We start from the raw sequence: 17,894 nt of genomic DNA, 5'->3' as shown, positions 1-17,894 counted from the left end.
AAGCACGGAGCGCCGTGTGTGTGCACACGCACAGAGAGATCGAGAGAGAGATCGAGAGAGTAGAGAGATACAGAGGTGGTAGAGAGAGAGTTAGAGAGAGATAGAGCGATAGATAATAACACTGGTCAACAACAACATCAAAAACGTTTTTTTTCTGGCCTGGACTTTTGCAGCTGTTCTAGACTAATTTCAGGGTGCCGATTCTAAATATGATCTCAGATTTGCTCTATCACATCTAATTTTTATGCTAGCAGCATACCCCATTTTCATTGATTTTACCCGAAATTAACTCCGTCACTTATGATTGCAAGTTGTTGCGAGTCAGTGACTGCTTTAGTGTTAAAATATGGTGCTGTATTTTTAGGATAGTGTGTTTATAATATCATTTTATGTAGATAAATATGGTGCTGTAGGATAGTGTGTTTATAATATCATTTTATGTGCATATCCACATTTATTTAATACTTTTCTTCTGCAGTTTTTATTGAAAATGCAATATTTGATATCTCAAAAACCTGATGTGATAGACAAAACCCGATGCCAGATTTGGAATCAGCACCCCAAAATTACCTTACAATCGTCGGAATACCTTATGCCAGAAAAAGTGTGTTGACCAGTGTAGTATTTGCGTTTATATTATAGCTTGGAATCATCGTCGTGGTCAGTCTTAGCCATGGTCTAGCCACCGTTGGATGAGGGCCTCTGCTCTCTGCCTGGTACATCTCACTAAAAGTCGATTCGAATTCTCTATTTTGATATTTCGACGCGGGGTCTAAAGCCGCGCGGTTTTTGTTAAACGGAGGTTGTTGTTGTTTTTTTTAAAGTGCTCGTATCAACGCCCACCGCTGCCGGCTCGAGAGGAGCTTTGGCCTACTCTTCCGCGTCGACCGCGTGCACGACACCGCCCCACCCCCCGGGGGGCTAGCGTGACCACCTTCGCGTGCATCGGCTACGCGTCGCGACCGACTCGCTGCGGCGGGAGGGGCGGGCGGGGGGGGGGGGGTGAGACGGTCAACCGAGCAAAGCGGCGTCTAGCGGAGATAGGAGACGAGAGGAGAGGGGGGGGAGGGGGGGAGGGCCCCCCCCCCCGGGGAGGGCCCCCCCCCCCCATCCCACGGTGGCTTGCTGATTGCCGGTCCGGTCGTCGAAGTATCTTAGTAGATTTTGTTGGCGCACTGGCAGGAGGCGGGGCAGGCGGCTCGCACGATGCGCCCGTACAGCGTGTCGCCGCAGCCCAGGGCGCTCTTCATGAGCGCGCAGTTGGAGTAGGAGTCGGTGAAGGGGCACGCGTTGGCTGCGTCACAGAGAAGGGGCGAGCGAGCGCGACGCGTCAGAGGGTGACGCCCCCAGAGGGGGGGGCGGGGCTTAGAAGCAGGAGGACAAAAAATGCACGCGGAGAGACCTCGGTGGATGCGGTAGTGGTGGTGGTAGTGGTGGTGGTAGTGGTGGTAGTGGTAGTAGTGGTGCTGGTGGTAGTGGTGGTAGTGGTGGTGGTAGTAGTGGTGGTAGTGGTGGTGGTAGTGGTGGTGATGGTAGTGATAGTTAGTAGTGGTGGTGGTAGTAGTGGTGGTAGTGGTGGTGGTAGTAGTGGTGGTAGTGGTGGTGGTAGCGGTGGTGATGTTAGTTAGTAGTGGTGGTGGTAGTAGTGGCGGTGGTAGTGATGGTGGTGGTGGTGGTAGTAGTGGTGGTAGTAGTGGTGGTGGTGGTGGTGGTAGTAGTGGTGGTAGTAGTGGTGGTGGTGGTAGTAGTGGTGGTAGTAGTGGTGGTAGTGGTGGTGGTAGCGGTGGTGATGTTAGTTAGTAGTGGTGGTGGTAGTAGTGGCGGTGGTAGTGATGGTAGTAGTGGTGGGAGTAGTGGTAGTGGTGGTGCGTGAGTGAGTGAGTGCGTCAGTGCGCGCGTGAGTGAGTGCGCGAGTGAGTGAGTGAGCGCGTGAGTGGGTGAGCGCGTGAGTGAGTGCATGAGTGAGTGAGTGAGCGAGTGTGTGAGTGCGCGAGTGAGTGAGTGAGCGCGTGAGTGGGTGAGCGCGTGAGTGAGTGCATGAGTGAGTGAGTGAGCGAGTGTGTGAGTGCGCGAGTGAGTGAGTGAGCGCGTGAGTGCGCGATTGAGCGCGAGTGAGTGCGTGAGTGAGTACGTGAGTGAGTGCATGAGCGCGCGAGTGAGTGCATGAGTGAGTGCGCGAGTGAGTGCACGCGTGAGTGCGTGAGTGAGTGAGCACGTGAGTGAGTGCGTCAGTGCGCGCGTGAGTGAGTGCGCGAGTGAGTGAGCGCGTGTGTGTGTGAGTGCGTGAGTGAGTGAGCGCGTGAGTGAGTACGCGAGTGAGTGCATGAGTGAGTGAGCGCGTGAGTGAGTGCGTGAGCGCGTGAGTGAGTGCGTGAGCGCGCGAGTGCGTGAGTGTGTGAGTGCGTGAGTGAGTGAGCGCGTGTGTGAGTACGCGAGTGAGTGTGTGAGTGAGTGAGTACGCGAGTGAGTGCGCGAGTGAGTGAGCGCGTGTGTGTGTGAGTGCGTGAGTGAGTGAGCGCGTGAGTGAGTACGCGAGTGAGTGCATGAGTGAGTGAGCGCGTGAGTGAGTGCGTGAGCGCGTGAGTGAGTGCGTGAGCGCGCGAGTGCGTGAGTGTGTGAGTGCGTGAGTGAGTGAGCGCGTGTGTGAGTACGCGAGTGAGTGTGTGAGTGAGTGAGTACGCGAGTGAGTGAGTGAGTGTGTGAGCGCGTGAGTGAGTGAGCGCGTGTGTGAGCGCGTGAGTGTGAGTGAGCGCGTGAGTGAGTGCGCGCGCGAGTGCGCGAGTGAGTGAGTGAGTGCGTGAGTGAGTGCGCGAGTGTGTGAGCGCGTGAGCGCGTGAGCGCGTGAGTGAGTACGCGAGTAAGTGCATGAGTGAGTGAGTGAGCGCGTGAGTGAGCGCGTGAGTGAGCGCGTGAGTGTGTGAGTGAGTGAGCGCGTGAGTTAGCGAGTGAGCGCGTGAGTGAGCGCGTGAGTGAGTGCATGAGAGAGTGCGTGAGCGCGCGAGTGAGTGCGCGGCAGGAGGGAGGGCTCACTGCACAGCTTGTTGGTGCAGTTCTTGGGGCAGGACTTGCACGCCGGGCCGCTGTCGTAGGGGCGCGTGAGTCGAGTGTTCAGGTTGCCGCTGCGTGGGATGCAACACGGGGGGGGGGGGGGGGGCGGATCGCCGTCAACGTCACGCGTAGCCGCCTTAGCAATCGATCTCATCGCAAAGTATTTCTATACGGGGACTACTCAACTTACGAACGAGTCAGCTTCCAAAAGGTCTGTGTTCATAAGTTAGTTTAACACGTGTGAGGCTTTCGCGACCAATATTATTCATAATCAACGTTTTTGGGTTTAGATGCCGTTATTTATAAATGTGTCGTAACCCTCCACCACCCGACACGGCCAATCAGTAAAAAAGTGTCACGTTGACAAAAGACAAATAGTTCACTGCTTTAGCCCACCGGTGTGTTGAAGCGTGAAACCACAACATTTACAATTTGAGTACGACGTTTCGCTGGTAATTGCATCCAGCATCATCGGGCAATTCGCCAGAATGGTGAGGCTCTGCTCTGTCCAAACTTTACTCCTGTCGATTTCAAACGTGTTGTACGGCGTGTACACTAGACACGGGAAATGGCTTTAAAAGTGTTTCATCTCCTTTAGATGTAGATGCCACTGGTTCGTCACGTTCTGCAGACGCCACTGGTTCTTCATGTTCTGCAGATGTAGATGCCACTGGTTCTTCACGTTCTGCAGATGTAGATGCCACTGGTTCTTCACGATCAGCAGATGTAGATGCCACTGGTTCTTCACGTTCTGCAGATGTAGATGCCACTGGTTCTTCACGATCAGCAGATGTAGATGCCACTGGTTCTTCACGTTCTGCAGATGTAGATGCCACTGGTTCTTCACGTTCTGCAGATGTAGATGCCACTGGTTCATAACGTTCTGCAGATGTAGAAGCCACTGGTTATTCACGTTCTGCAGATGTAGATGCCACTGGTTATTTACGTTCTGCAGATGTAGATGCCACTGTTTCTTCACGTTCTGCAGATGTAGATGCCACTGGTTCTTCACGTTCTGCAGATGTAGATGCCCCTGGTTCTTCACGTTCTGCAGATGTAGATGCCACTGGTTCTTCACGTTCTGCAGATGTAGATGCCACTGGTTCTTCACGTTCTGCAGATGTAGATGCCCCTGGTTCTTCACGTTCTGCAGATGTAGATGCCGCTGGTTCTTCACGTTCTGCAGATGTCGATGCCACTGGTTCTTCACGTTCTGTAGATGTAGATGCCACTGGTTCTTCACGTTCTGCAGATGTAAATGCCACTGGTTCTTCACATTCTGCAGATGTAGATGCCACTGGTTCTTCACGTTCTGCAGATGTAGATGCCACTAGTTTGTCACGTTCGGAAGATGTAGATGCCACTGGTTCTTCACGTTCTGTAGATGTAGATGCCACTGGTTCTTCACGTTCTGCAGATGTAAATGCCACTGGTTCTTCACGTTCTGCAGATGTAGATGCCCCTGGTTCTTCACGTTCTGCAGATGTAGATGCCACTGGTTCTTCACGTTCTGCAGATGTAGATGCCACTGGTTCTTTACGTTCTGCAGATGTAGATGCCACTGGTTCTTCACGATCAGCAGATGTAGATGCCCCTGGTTCTTCACGTTCTGCAGATGTAGATGCCACTGGTTCTTCACGTTCTGCAGATGTAGATGCCACTGGTTCTTCACGATCAGCAGATGTAGATGCCCCTGGTTCTTCACGTTCTGCAGATGTAGATGCCACTGGTTCATCACGTTATGCAGATGTAGATGCCACTGGTTCTTCACGTTCTGCAGATGTAGATGCCACTGGTTCTTCACGTTCTGCAGATGTAGATGCCACTGGTTCTTCACGTTCTGCAGATGTAGATGCCACTGGATCTTCACGTTCTGCAGATGTAGATGCCACTGGTTCTTCACGTTCTGCAGATGTAGATGCCACTGGTTTTTCACGCTCTGCAGATGTAGATGCCACTGGTTTTTTACGTTCTGCAGATGTAGATGCCACTGGTTTTTGACATTCTGTAGATGTAGATGCCACTGGTTTTTCACGTTCTGCAGGTGTAGATGCCACTGGTTCTTCACGCTCTGCAGATGTAGATGCCACCACCGCCATCTATTTGCGTGGCAGTTGAACTTACGACTCTCGGTCCGAACAGGCAACTGGACATACGGACCGGGGTGCGTTCGTATCTCTGAAAGTTCGTAAGTCGAATTGTTCGTAAGTAGAGGAGTCCGTGTATTTCGATTTAAAGCTTTTGTGACTGCAGGGATTCATCTTCTTGGTTCTTTGGTAAAGTCACGTAGAAGGGAAGTAATAAAATAATAAAAATAAAGCATAATAAAATAATTCTCACGACGTTTCGGCCACAACGCAAGCAGCCGTCCTCAGGTGAAAACCAGGTCTGTCGAGGCGACAGCGTCTGAGGACGGCTGCTTGCGTTGTGGCCGAAACGTCGTGAGAATTATGTTATGATGTTTTATTTTTATTATTTTATTACTTCCCTTCTACGTGACTTTACCGAAAGAACCAAGAAGACGAGTCCCTGTATGTCGCATCGCCTCATTGCAAGGCGCTGCTGCACAACAACAATCGTAACATTGCACGACCGATGATAGTGGTCGACAGAGAGAGTGTGGGAGGGCGGGGGGGGGGGGGGAGTTGAGGTTGGGGGGGGGGGGGCCACAGCCCCCCGCATTGTAATAGTCTCACGCTGGGCAGTAGTGGCACACGTAGAGGTACTTGGCAGAGCCCTCGCAGTAGTTGACGGCGCAGCCAACTTGGTAGGAGCTGTACCACACCACCTGCACGCACACGCGCACGGCACGGGGCAGCGACGGGTCAAAGCGCAGCACCTGCAAGTGCACCGCTCGCTCGCCGCAAACTGCTGGGGGTGGTGGTGGTGGTGGGCGGGGAGATCGAGGGAGCGCGCCCCCCCCCACTACTACTAGCACCACCTCCCACCACCCACCACCCACTACCACTACCCACTACCACCACCATCACTACCCACCACCACCCCACCCCCCATCACCACCACCTCCCACCACTAGAGGGGTGCGGTGCGGCGATTCGATTGGTTGTGCTGCACTTGTAGTGGTGGTGGTGTTAGTTGTGGTGGTGTTAGTGGTGGTAGTTGTGGTGGTGTTAGTGGTGGTAGTTGTGGTGGTGTTAGTGGTGTTAGTTGTGGTGGTGTTAGTGGTGTTAGTTGTGGTGTTAGTTGTGGTGGTGGTGTTAGTTGTGGTGGTGTTAGTTGTGGTGTTAGTTGTGGTGGTGGTGTTAGTTGTGGTGGTGTTAGTTGTGGTGGTGTTAGTTGTGGTGGTGTTAGTTGTGGTGGTGTTAGTTGTGGTGGTGTTAGTTGTGGTGTTAGTTGTGGTGGTGTTAGTTGTGGTGGTGTTAGTTTTGGTGATGGTGTTAGTTGTGGTGGTGTTAGTTGTGGTGTTGTTAGTTGTGGTGGTGGTGTTAGTTGTGGTGGTGTTAGTTGTGGTGGTGTTAGTTGTGGTGGTGGTGTTAGTTGTGGTGGTGTTAGTTGTGGTGCTGTTAGTTGTGTTGGTGTTAATTGTGGTGTTAGTTGTGGTGGTGTTAGTTGTGGTGGTGTTAGTTGTGGTGGTGTTAATTGTGGTGGTGTTAGTTGTGGTGGTGTTAGTTGTGGTGTTAGTTGTGGTGGTGTTAGTGGTGTTAGTTGTGGTGGTGTTAATTGTGGTGTTAGTTGTGGTGGTGGTGTTAGTTGTGGTGTTAGTTGTGGTGATGTTAGTTGTGGTGGTGTTAGTTGTGGTGGTGTTAGTTGTGGTGTTAGTTGTGGTGGTGTTAGTTGTGGTGGTGTTAGTTGTGGTGGTGTTAGTTGTGGTGGTGTTAGTTGTGGTGTTAGATGTGGTGGTGTTAGTTGTGGTGGTGTTAGTTGTGGTGGTGTTAGTTGTGGTGGTGTTAGTTGTGGTGTTAGTTGTGGTGGTGTTAGTTGTGGTGGTGGTGTTAGTTGTGGTGGTGTTATGGTGGTGGTGGTGGTGTTAGTTGTGGTGGTGGTGTTATTTGTGGTGGTGGTGTTAGTTGTGGTGGTGGTGTTATTTGTGGTGGTGGTGTTAGTTGTGGTGGTGGTGTTGTTAGTTGTGGTGGTGTTGTGGTGGTGGTGGTGTTAGTTGTGGTGGTGGTGGTGTTAGTTGTGGTAGTGGTGTTAGTTGTGGTGGTGGTGTTAGTTGTGGTGGTGGTGTTAGTTGTGGTGGTGGTGTTAGTTGTGGTGGTGGTGTTAGTTGTGGTGGTGGTGGTGTTGTTAGTTGTGGTGGTGTTGTGGTGGTGGTTGTGTTAGTTGTGGTGGTGGTGGTGTTAGTTGTGGTAGTGGTGTTAGTTGTGGTGGTGGTGTTATTTGTGGTGGTGGTGGTGTTAGTTGTGGTAGTGGTGTTAGTTGTGGTGGTGGTGTGTGGAGTGGTGGTGTAGTGGTTAGCGCGCTACGCTACAAACCCGACCACCCGAGTTCAATTCCCACTCGCGGCCAACACCCAGTGACGATTATCTGAACCGGTCGTGGGCCTCCCCTAGGTCGACTCAGCCTCTAACGAGTACGTGGGTGGCGGTGTGTAAACATCGCCACTGGGGAGACTTCGCATCGCCACACACACCCAAGCAGCACACCACGTCCAGTATACAACTCGCTATGGACTCTGGCTACTGCGAGTCACGTGCCGACTTCCCCCAGTCTACCCAGAAAGAATCACCACGCAGCACAACCACGCAGCACACCACGCAGCACACCACGCAGCACACCACGCAGCACACCACGCAGCACACCACGCAGCACACCACGCTCCATACCTGAGTGTAGTGGCCGATCATGCCATGATCCCCCAGTCTACCCAGAAAGCATCACCACACACACACACCACGCAGCATACCACGCAGCACAGCTCGCAGCACAGCTCGCAGCATACCACGCAGCACACCACGCAGCACACCGCGTTCCATACCTGGGTGTAGTGGCCGATCATGCCATGATCCCCCAGTCTACCCAGAAATCATCACCACACACACCACGCAGCATACCGCACAGCATACCAGGCAGCACACCACACACACACACACACCACACACACACGCAGCACAATCACGCAGCACACCGCGCTCCGCACCTGAGTGTAGTGGCCGATCATGCCGGGCCCCTTGGCTCCCTTGTCGAACTCGAAGCCGGGGCTGACCACCTCGCTGTGCCAGTCGCGCACCGCGTAGTCCCAGGTGAAGGGCGCGCTCGAGATGAACAGGTTCTCGCCGCAGGTGAACGCTGGTGCGGGGGGGGGGTGAGGGGTGTGGGTGGTGAGTGGTGGGGAGTGGAGGTGGGGTTGGTGGTAGGTGATGGGTGGTGTGTTGCATTCGAAACGTCGTGAGAATTTTTATTGTTTTATATTTATATTATTTTATCATTTCCCTTCTACGTGACTTTACCGAAAGAACCAAGAATATGAATCCCTGCAGTCACGAAAGCTTTAAATCAAAATTCAAACTAAGTTATTATTTTACACGGGGTGAGGCCCCCACTGAGCTGACCGCATTCGCTCATTAGTGCGCGTGTTTGTTTGTCCAGAAGCGACTTCCTGCTATCGCTCAACGTCGGAGCGGCCGGTATCATCGTCGTCGTGGACATTCATAGGGGCAGCCGGACACCCTCCAGAGTGCACGATGTTGATTCTAAAAGTAGGCGCGATAAGAAAAAAAATTTAACCCGTAAAAACAAAGTTTTTCACTATAAATCCTTTATATGCGTGTTCAATGGGCCACAACCCAGCCCACATTGGTCTTTGAAACGGGCGGCTAGAGTCCTCTCGTCCTTTGGCTTGAGATGGCTGCCACCTATGGGTCAGATGATTGCCTGCCACCATTAAGCAATTGGTAATTAAATATAAAAAAAATTTTACCTAAAAAGTGTAAAATTTTGGAAAAAATTTTCACGAAAAGAAATTGTCACGCACAACGAGTCTGTGTTGAAAATGTCAGCTCGATTGGATCACGGGAAGTGGGTTAAAAAACGACCGAAAGATTTGCACGGTCGTAAGCAAGCAAGCGAACTTAATATAAAGGATTTATAAAAACACCCGGAGGAACCCAGAGAGGGAATTTCCACGCGACCACGGCGAGGAAGCGAGCGAGAGACACCGCGAACCCAACATACACACAGCGGCAGGCATCGTCGGTGGCCGGGATCGAACCCACGAACCTCCTGCACGCCAGGCGAGGTAGCTAACACCTCGTGGCCACCCCGGACACGGTCCTGATGTAAAGCCGGCGGCGGTGACAGCGGTGACGGAGAGGGCCCAGGGAATCGATCCCTGTTCCCACGTGGTCCTCCCCCCGCCTCCCCCCGTGTAGCTCGGTGCCGAGCGAGAATCGGCGCGAGCGTTTGCCGTTCGTTGTTGCAGAGGCTCGCGGTTCGAACCTCCCCCCCCTCCCCCCCCCGGTTAATACCGCATCGACAAAGAAACCAACCGCCGTGGATTCACTTCGGAGCGGCGGACGCGAGAGAGACCCCTCCCCCCACCCCCCCCACAAAGAAGGAGCTGCCACGTTTGACCAATCACCCTCCGCAGGTTTTTTTTTTACTGAACTCGCTAAAGGCACGTGGCATCGTCCACCTGAAGACGGAAGCTTGTGTTGCCTCCGAAAACGTCGTGATTTTTATTTGATTTTTATTTTACTTTTATTAATTGTAATTTTTTTACCTACGTGACTTTACCGAAAAAACCTAAGAATATCATCACCACCGCCACCACCACCCACCCCCTGCCATGAACCCGTGGCCTTGCTTGCCCGCCGTGACTCGCCAGAGCTCACTGCCCTGCGCTGGTGGACCGGGGGATGAGGGGTGGTGAGGGATGAGGGGTGAGGGGTGCGGGGAGCCTCCTCACCCGACGTCTTGCGGTTGGCGTTGGGGCTGTGGCTGAAGGAGCACGACTTTGCCCACACGGCGCTGTTATTGGCAGCCTCCTGGTTCCACACCTGCACCGCGGGGGGCACGCGACACCGATGGGACATCGATAGGACATTGACAGGACACCGATGGGACATTGACAGGACACCGATGGGACATTGACAGGACACCGATGGGACATTGACAGGACATCGACATGATACTGACAGAACACCGACCGCACAGAAACGGGACACCAACGGGACACCGACGTGCCACTACAACATCGACATCAGCGCTCGAATAGTAAACGTTGTAGTGGGGTCTACTCTCCAACACACTCCACACTCGGCGCTGAACTAAGGAATGAGTTGGGCACTATTGGAACCTCATTTGCCAGTAAAAATATGATAATTGGTGTTTTACCCTTCTATCTGGCAACAAAACTGACACCTTTTTTAGATGCGCCTTTTGGCGTCATCTGATCCAACCCATGTGAGACTCGGATGTGGACCAATCAACTTCAAGGACAGTGCACATTATCAGAGTTATGTTTTTTGTTTGCATTATGACTGCAGGTATTGTGGTCTATGCAAACATGACTCCTTGTAAAAAGGTGTCAATTTTGTTGCCAGATAGAAGGGTAAAAAACCAATTATCGAATTGGGCACTCTTTGCATTACGCCTCAATCCCCTTGCTAATCGGCCGGGCGGGCTCACCGACACACATTTGCATCTCACCCCGAGCCAAAAAAACCTCCACTGCTGGACAACATCGGTCGCGAAATCCCTCCAACTACCACTCGATATTTACACCATTGGAACCTCATTTGCCAGTAAAAAATATGATAATTGTTTTTTTACCCTTCTATCTGGCAACAAAACTGACACCTTTTTTTACAAGGAGTCATGTTTGCATAGACCACAATACCTGCAGTCATAATGCAAACAAAAAACATAACTCTGATAATGTGCACTGTCCTTGAAGTTGATTGGTCCACACCCGAGACAGCTTTCCTTAGAGCCTAGTCTCACATGGGTTGGAACAGATGAGGTTCCAATGGTGTAAATGCTTACCCCGAGCTCTCATACTCTGATGGTGCATTGTCTTTGAGTTGTGCGCCTTTTGGCGTCTTCTGGTCCAACCCATGTTAGACTAGGTATTGTGGTCTATGCAAACATGACTCCTTGTAAAAAAAAAGTGTCAGTTTTGTTGCCAGATAAAAGGGTAAAAAAAACAATTATCATACCAGTCGGTAGTGAAGTTGGTTCAGAAGGCGTTCGACGGAGCTGACGCTGCTCCAAAGTGTTGGGACTGGACCTGGTGTGGTCCCTCTTCAAAGGGGGATCATGTCTCTTCCTCTCTCTGTAACTTGTTTATTCTCTAGTAGTAGTTTTTTACCCTTTTAAACTGGTACAAAACTGACACCTTTATTCAAGGCATCATGTTTGCAATAACCACAACACATGTAGTCAAAAAAGCAAACAAAAATAAGCAACTCTGATAATGATAATAATAATATGCACTGTCCTTGAAGTTGATTGGTCCACACCCGAGACGGCTTTCTTTAGAGCCTAGTCCCCATTGGTGTTGGACCAGATGGCACCAGAAGGCGTACAACTCAAACACAGTGCAATATCAGAGTATTGAGAGCTCGGGTTAAGCATTTACACTATGAGATCTCTTTTACCAGTGGCAAAATATAGTAGTAGGTTATTCTTTATTTTACTCTCTCTCTTACTCTCTCTCTCTCTGGCGTTTATTTTCATTTGTTTGCTCGTGACTTTGTGTATTTCATATCGAAATCGCATCCAGTGCTGTTGATGCTGGCGGCAATAAAAGTTGTTTAAAAGTCAAAAGTCTCTGTAACTCTTTTATTCTATCTCTTATTCTCTCTCTCTCGGCACCCTCGTGGTGTTCACCTTCTGAAGCGCTCGCTCGTCACCGTGGCGTGCGCGATGACCACCACCACCACCACTACCACCACAACCACCACTACCACAACCACCACCACCACGTGGCTTTTCTTTCGTGTTGTGCGCGGTGCATTTAGCGCCACAGCGCGTGGATTTGTAGCATTTATTTTCATTTGTTTGCTGGTGACTTTCTGTATTTTGTCATATCGAAATCGCCTCCAGTGCTTTTGCTGCTGGCGGCAATAAAAGTTGTTTAAAAGTCAAAGTCTGTAACTATTTTATTCTATCTTTTACTCTCTTACTCTCTCTCTCTCTAAAGGCTGGTATTCTGATACGTTGGGAACACTCCAGCTCAATTGCCGCTGGAGGAAATACAATTATAAAAAGTCAAAAAAGTATTACTCTCTCTCTCTCTGTAACTCTTTTACGCGAAAACACTGTCGAGGTGGAAACGATTTTAAAAAAATGGCAAACGCGCGTAATTGTTCGGCCAGATGCTTTTTGGGTGTTTTTTTAAAAAAAAAATGTTACTTTGCGTCGTGTCGATATCGTTTGCTCGGTGTTTTTTGCTGTTGTTTGTTTTACATCTCATTCATGAGCCGCGCGGACTCGATGGGTAGCGCTTCGCTCGCACGAGGGACTTGATGAAACGCGCCGATTCTGGAGTGGCGCCGAGCTCCCCACGAGAATCACCGCCGCTGCCTCCTGGGGTCGCATCGTCGATACGGCGCGAGTCGCGTGGAGGCGGTGGCGGTTGTTGGGTGGGAAAGGAGGCCTCCATCCACCGGTGGATTGGCAATGGACAATGACAACGACGATGACAACGACGATGATGACTACGATGATGACGACTACGATGACGACTACGATGACGAAGATGATGATGATGACGAAGATGATGATGATGACGAAGATGACGATGATGACGACGATGATGATGACGATGATGACGACGATGATGATAATGATGATGACGATGATGACGACAATGATGACGACGATTATGATCATGATGATGACGACGATGATGATGACGATGATGACGACGATGATGATAATGATGATGACGACGATGACGATGATGACGACGATGATGACGACGACGATGACGACGACGATGATAATGATGACGACGATGATGATGACGTCGACGACGATAACGACAATGATGACGACAACGACGATGACACCGCCACCGCAGCCGCCCGCCGACCGGCCCTCACCATCTGCAGCATGTTGCTGGCCGCGGGGCTCACGCTGCGGCGCAGCTGGTTGTGCAGATCCACGATGACCTTCTGCACGGACGCCTGCGACGTGTTGAGCGACGTCCAGTTGCTCACCGTGCTGGCAGGAGCACCCTCCGTGCCCGGCACGGGAGCCAGCGCCATCAGCACCACCAGCAGCATCGCCGCACTGCGGTCACCACGCGGCGGTCACCACGCGACAGGATAAGAAAGTTCGTTCCGGAGACCCGGGGGAGGAAATCCGGTGAGCCGCAAAGCTCTTTGCGCCGCAGACGTTGCAGTCGGTCGGCAGGCCACGGGGTGAGCGAGTTACAAAGGTGGGCGGGGTGGGGGGGAAGGCTACCGATAGGGAGTGCAGACATAGAGAAAGTTCTTCTTGGTTCTTTCGGTAAAGTCACGTAGAAGGGAAATAATAAAATAATAAAAATTATAACAATAAAACTATAAAATTCTCACGACGTTTCGATTGCTACACAAGCAATCATCATCAGGTGTGTTACTAGCACAGCACAAATTGTTCATTTTATATTTTTATTAATTTGTACCGATCTACGTGACTTTTACGAAAGACGCAATGAATATGAATTCCTGCAGTCACGAAAGCTTTAAGTCTTTGGTGATATTGTAGGAGGACAGCGTCATTTCGCCGAATGGAAAGTGACACAAAATGTTCAACAATAATGGCTTCGGCAGTAGGAGGCGAGCGAGGGTGGTGATAGCAACAAACAAAGACTATCAGTACACGACCAGGTAGGTGATGAACTCACCTGGCCACGATCTGCATCGTCACGACCAGGTGGACCACTTCACCTGGCCACGATCTGCATCGTCACGACCAGGTGGACCACTTCACCTGGCCACGATCTGCATCGTCACGACCAGGTGGACCACTTCACCTGGCCACGATCTGCATCATCATGACCAGGCAGACCACTTCACCTGGCAGCGATCTGCATCATCGCGACGAGGTAGACTTCACCTGGCCACAATCTGCATCATCGCGACCAGGTGGACCACTTCACCTGGCCACGATCTGCATCATCGCGACCAGGTAGACCACTTCACATGGCCACGATCTGCATCATCGCGACCAGGTAGACCACTTCACCTGGCAGCGATCTGCATCATCACGACCAGGTGGACAACTTCACCTGGCAGCGATCTGCATCATCACGACCAGGTAGACCACTTCACCTGGCAGCGATCTGCATCATCACGACCAGGTGGACAACTTCACCTGGCCACGATCTGCATCATCGCGACCAGGTAGACCACTTCACCTGGCAGCGATCTGCATCATCGCGACCAGGTGGACCACTTCACCTGGCCACGATCTGCATCATCGCGACCAGGTAGACCACTTCACCTGGCCACGATCTGCATCATCGCGACCAGGTGGACCACTTCACCTGGCCACGATCTGCATCATCGCGACCAGGTGGACCACTTCACCTGGCCACGATCTGCGTCATCACGACCAGGTAGACCACTTCACCTGGCCACGATCTGCATCATCGCGACCAGGTAGACCACTTCACCTGGCCACGATCTGCATCATCACGACCAGGTGGACAACTTCACCTGGCAGCGATCTGCATCATCACGACCAGGTGGACAACTTCACCTGGCCACGATCTGCATCATCACGACCAGGTGGACAACTTCACCTGGCAGCGATCTGCATCATCATGACCAGGTGGACAACTTCACCTGGCAGCGATCTGCGTCATCACGACGAAGTTAACAACTCACCTGCCCATGCTCTGCTTGATCTGCATGCTCTGAAAGATGATCTGCAACGAGTCTTCACACCCTCTGCTCGAGAGCGCCTGCCCGGGCATCGTTTTATATCATAAGGGGCTTGTCTGCTACTTGTCAGCCTTCGTGGGTGATTGATGTATTTTTCATTTAATCTTGCGCGGAGGGCTATTATTACCCCAGTCCCATTGTCTGTCAGCACACCGCTTGGGAATTACGACGACGCAGAGGTTTCGACCGTGGGTTTTTGCGGTCGAAGGGCGAAGTCACCCCCGGTGAAAATTAAAACATTCAAGTCGTGAAAAAACAACGATTGAAATCTTAGAAGATAATTGGGATACAATTCACGTTAAATACACGGGTGGATCGCTCTCGTCTCATCTCTATCATGTCTGTATCTCTGCCGTAATCTCGCGAGGTAGTTTAACGCGTTAGGGCTTTGGCGACCAATATTAACCATAATATTATACATAATATTGGTCGCGGGTTAGATGTGCCGTTAAACCCACCACCAACCCGACACGGCCAATTATATAATAGAGGTTTGCCACGTAACACAAAACGTGCCAATTCGTTACTAGTTCAGCACTAACCGGTTGCGTGTTGGAGAGTAAACCCACTACAACACTGACAATTCGTTACAAGTACAGCACTAACCGGTTGTGTTGGAGAGTAAACCCACTACAACATTGACAATTCGTTACTAGTTCAGCACTAACCAGTTGTGTTGGAGAAGTAAACGCACTACAACATTTACAATTATAGTTTAGTGTATAGTGTAGTGTGTAGTGTAGTATACTATTTCAGCACTAACCGATTGTGTGTTGGAGAAGAAAACTCACTACAAGTAGTGTAGTGTATAGTGTAGTGTACAGTAGTGTATAATGTAGTGTATAGTGTAGTGTAAAATTGTGTAGTGTATAGTAGTGTAAAGTGTAGTATATAGTGTAGTTTGTAGTGTATGTTGTGTATATTGTAGTGAATAGTAGTGTATAGTGTAGTGTATAGTCGTGTAAAGTGTAGTATAGAGTGTATTTCGTAGTGTATAATGTTGTTTATATTATAGTGAATTTTAGTGAAGTGTATAGTGTAGTATATAGTGCAATGTATAATGTAGTATAGTGTGTTGGAGAGTAAACCTACTACAACATTTAAAATTCGAGTACCGTGACACGCCGCCGGTAATTGCAATTACAACAACAACCACCAGCATCATCAGGCGACAGCCAGATTGGTGGAGAAATCATTAAATTAACCCCAAAAAATACATTATCTGCCGAGGTGTTCTGACATTTAAACTGGGGGGGGTGGGGGGTGGGGGCTCATTGCCCCCCCCCCCAAATGTGCCGGCTTACCCCTAACTGGGCGCGAGCCCCACAACCTGTCAAGCGGGTGAGTGCCTCGGACATTAGAGACGACAAGTTCAATTGCGGCTAAAGCTCTTGAACATCCATTACGGCTGGCAGTGAGAGTCGCGTTCCTCGGCAGTTACATTAACACCTTTTAATTCTCTGGCATGCGATGCCGACCGTCTACGATTGCGTGCTCAAGATGTAAATGTCACGACGTTGCAAAGCTCGCGGTTAAGTGTTTCCACGATTATCATTATCAGCCGTTTTTTTGAATTCCATCACGACGTTTCACCGCCCTATACTTTACGCAGACTTAATTAAATTTGTTCGACAACTGAATAAAAAAAACACAACTCGGCACTATCGCTCGATACGGCTGTGCTCGTGTCCTCGAAAATGACAAAAAAATTAACCCGTAAAAACAAAGTTTTTCACTATAAATCCTTTATATGCGTGGCATCGGTTTTATTTTATTATTCATTTCTGTTTTTCTTGAGTAAGAGTTTCATTTTTATCACATTGGTATTTTAAATTAAATATAAGGAAAGTCGTATATAAGGATTATAAGGTTTTCAGTTTTTGTATGATTGTTTATATTGTACATTTTTGTTGTTTTCTTGAATAATTTTCTGTGTTTAGGAAAAATATATGATTGTGTTAGTGACATTTTTTTTTTCCTAAAAAGTGGAAAATTTTGGGAAAAAAATTTCACGAAAACAAATTGTCACGCACAACGAGTCTGTGTGCAAAATGTCAGCTCGATTGGATCACGGGAAGTGGGTTAAAAAACGACCGAAAGATTTTCACGGTCGTAAGCGCGCAAGCAAACAAGCAAGCAAGCAAGTGAACTTAATATAAAGGATTTAAAAAGCTACGCAAGAGATGACGTTTCGGGCAATGGGTCTTCTGCTTTGACCTGCATGATTTGAAAGACGACCTGCTGCAAGGGATCTTCACACCCTGTGCTCGAGAGCGCCTGACGGGCATCGCTTTGTCCAGAGGGTCGCCGTTCACCGCTTGTCAGCATCTCTGGGTGATCGATGCAATTTTTGCGCAGGAGCGGAAGACGGGCAGCCCACTGTTGAGCGCTATTAACGCGGCAACCCAATAATCGATCATCGATCGATCGAAATCCCGCCTAGTGATTCTGTCAAAATCATTACCAGGGTGGAATCCTGGCCAAAGCTGCCTGGGACCACCTATAAGTAGGCTGCCGGGAGAGTGGCGAGCCCGAATTCCCCGCAACACCCGAATGCTGTCACCGTTTTCTTGGCCTCTTCATTGCGACTGCCAAGAAGAGCATCCTCCGGAGACTTCCGGAGAGAATCCACTCCCTGCTGGAAAAAACAGAGAGACCCAGGGGACCTGCTTCCGACAGTGCAACCAGTCAGGCAGCCCACAGGTTTGATAGGCCCTTCTGGAGTCTTATTCATATTCTTAGGTTTTTTTCGGTAAAGTCACGTAGGTGAAACATTAAAATTAATAAAAGTAAAATAAAATAAAAATCACGACGTTTCGGAGGCAACACAAGCTTCCGTCTTCAGGTGGAACCGTCACAGCCACGACAGCTGTATCAAGTAAATGAGAGATTACTTGATACAGCTGTCGTGGCTGTGACGGTTCCACCTGAAGACGGAAGCTTGTGTTGCCTCCGAAACGTCGTGATTTTTATTTTATTTTACTTTTATTAATGTTAATGTTTTAC

General features: G+C 50.1%; 1 protein-coding gene across 1 annotated transcript; it reads right to left on the bottom strand.

Moving 5' to 3' along the window:
• Positions 1 to 1,134: 1,134 nt before the first annotated feature.
• Positions 1,135 to 14,987, bottom strand: LOC144735827 (serotriflin-like). The gene is given in 8 exon segments (XM_078618358.1): positions 1,135 to 1,294; positions 3,031 to 3,119; positions 5,745 to 5,836; positions 8,150 to 8,298; positions 9,917 to 10,007; positions 13,059 to 13,248; positions 14,832 to 14,959; positions 14,961 to 14,987. Coding segments are annotated over 8 exon segments (906 nt in total). The 3' UTR covers positions 1,135 to 1,154.
• Positions 14,988 to 17,894: the final 2,907 nt, after the last annotated feature.

This window comes from Lampetra planeri, chromosome 57 (assembly GCF_965212315.1).
Source record: "Lampetra planeri chromosome 57, kcLamPlan1.2.h2, whole genome shotgun sequence".
NCBI classification, from domain to species: domain Eukaryota; kingdom Metazoa; phylum Chordata; class Hyperoartia; order Petromyzontiformes; family Petromyzontidae; genus Lampetra; species Lampetra planeri.
Note: the sequence above shows the minus strand (reverse complement) of the source record. Positions and strands in the feature narration are given on the sequence as shown.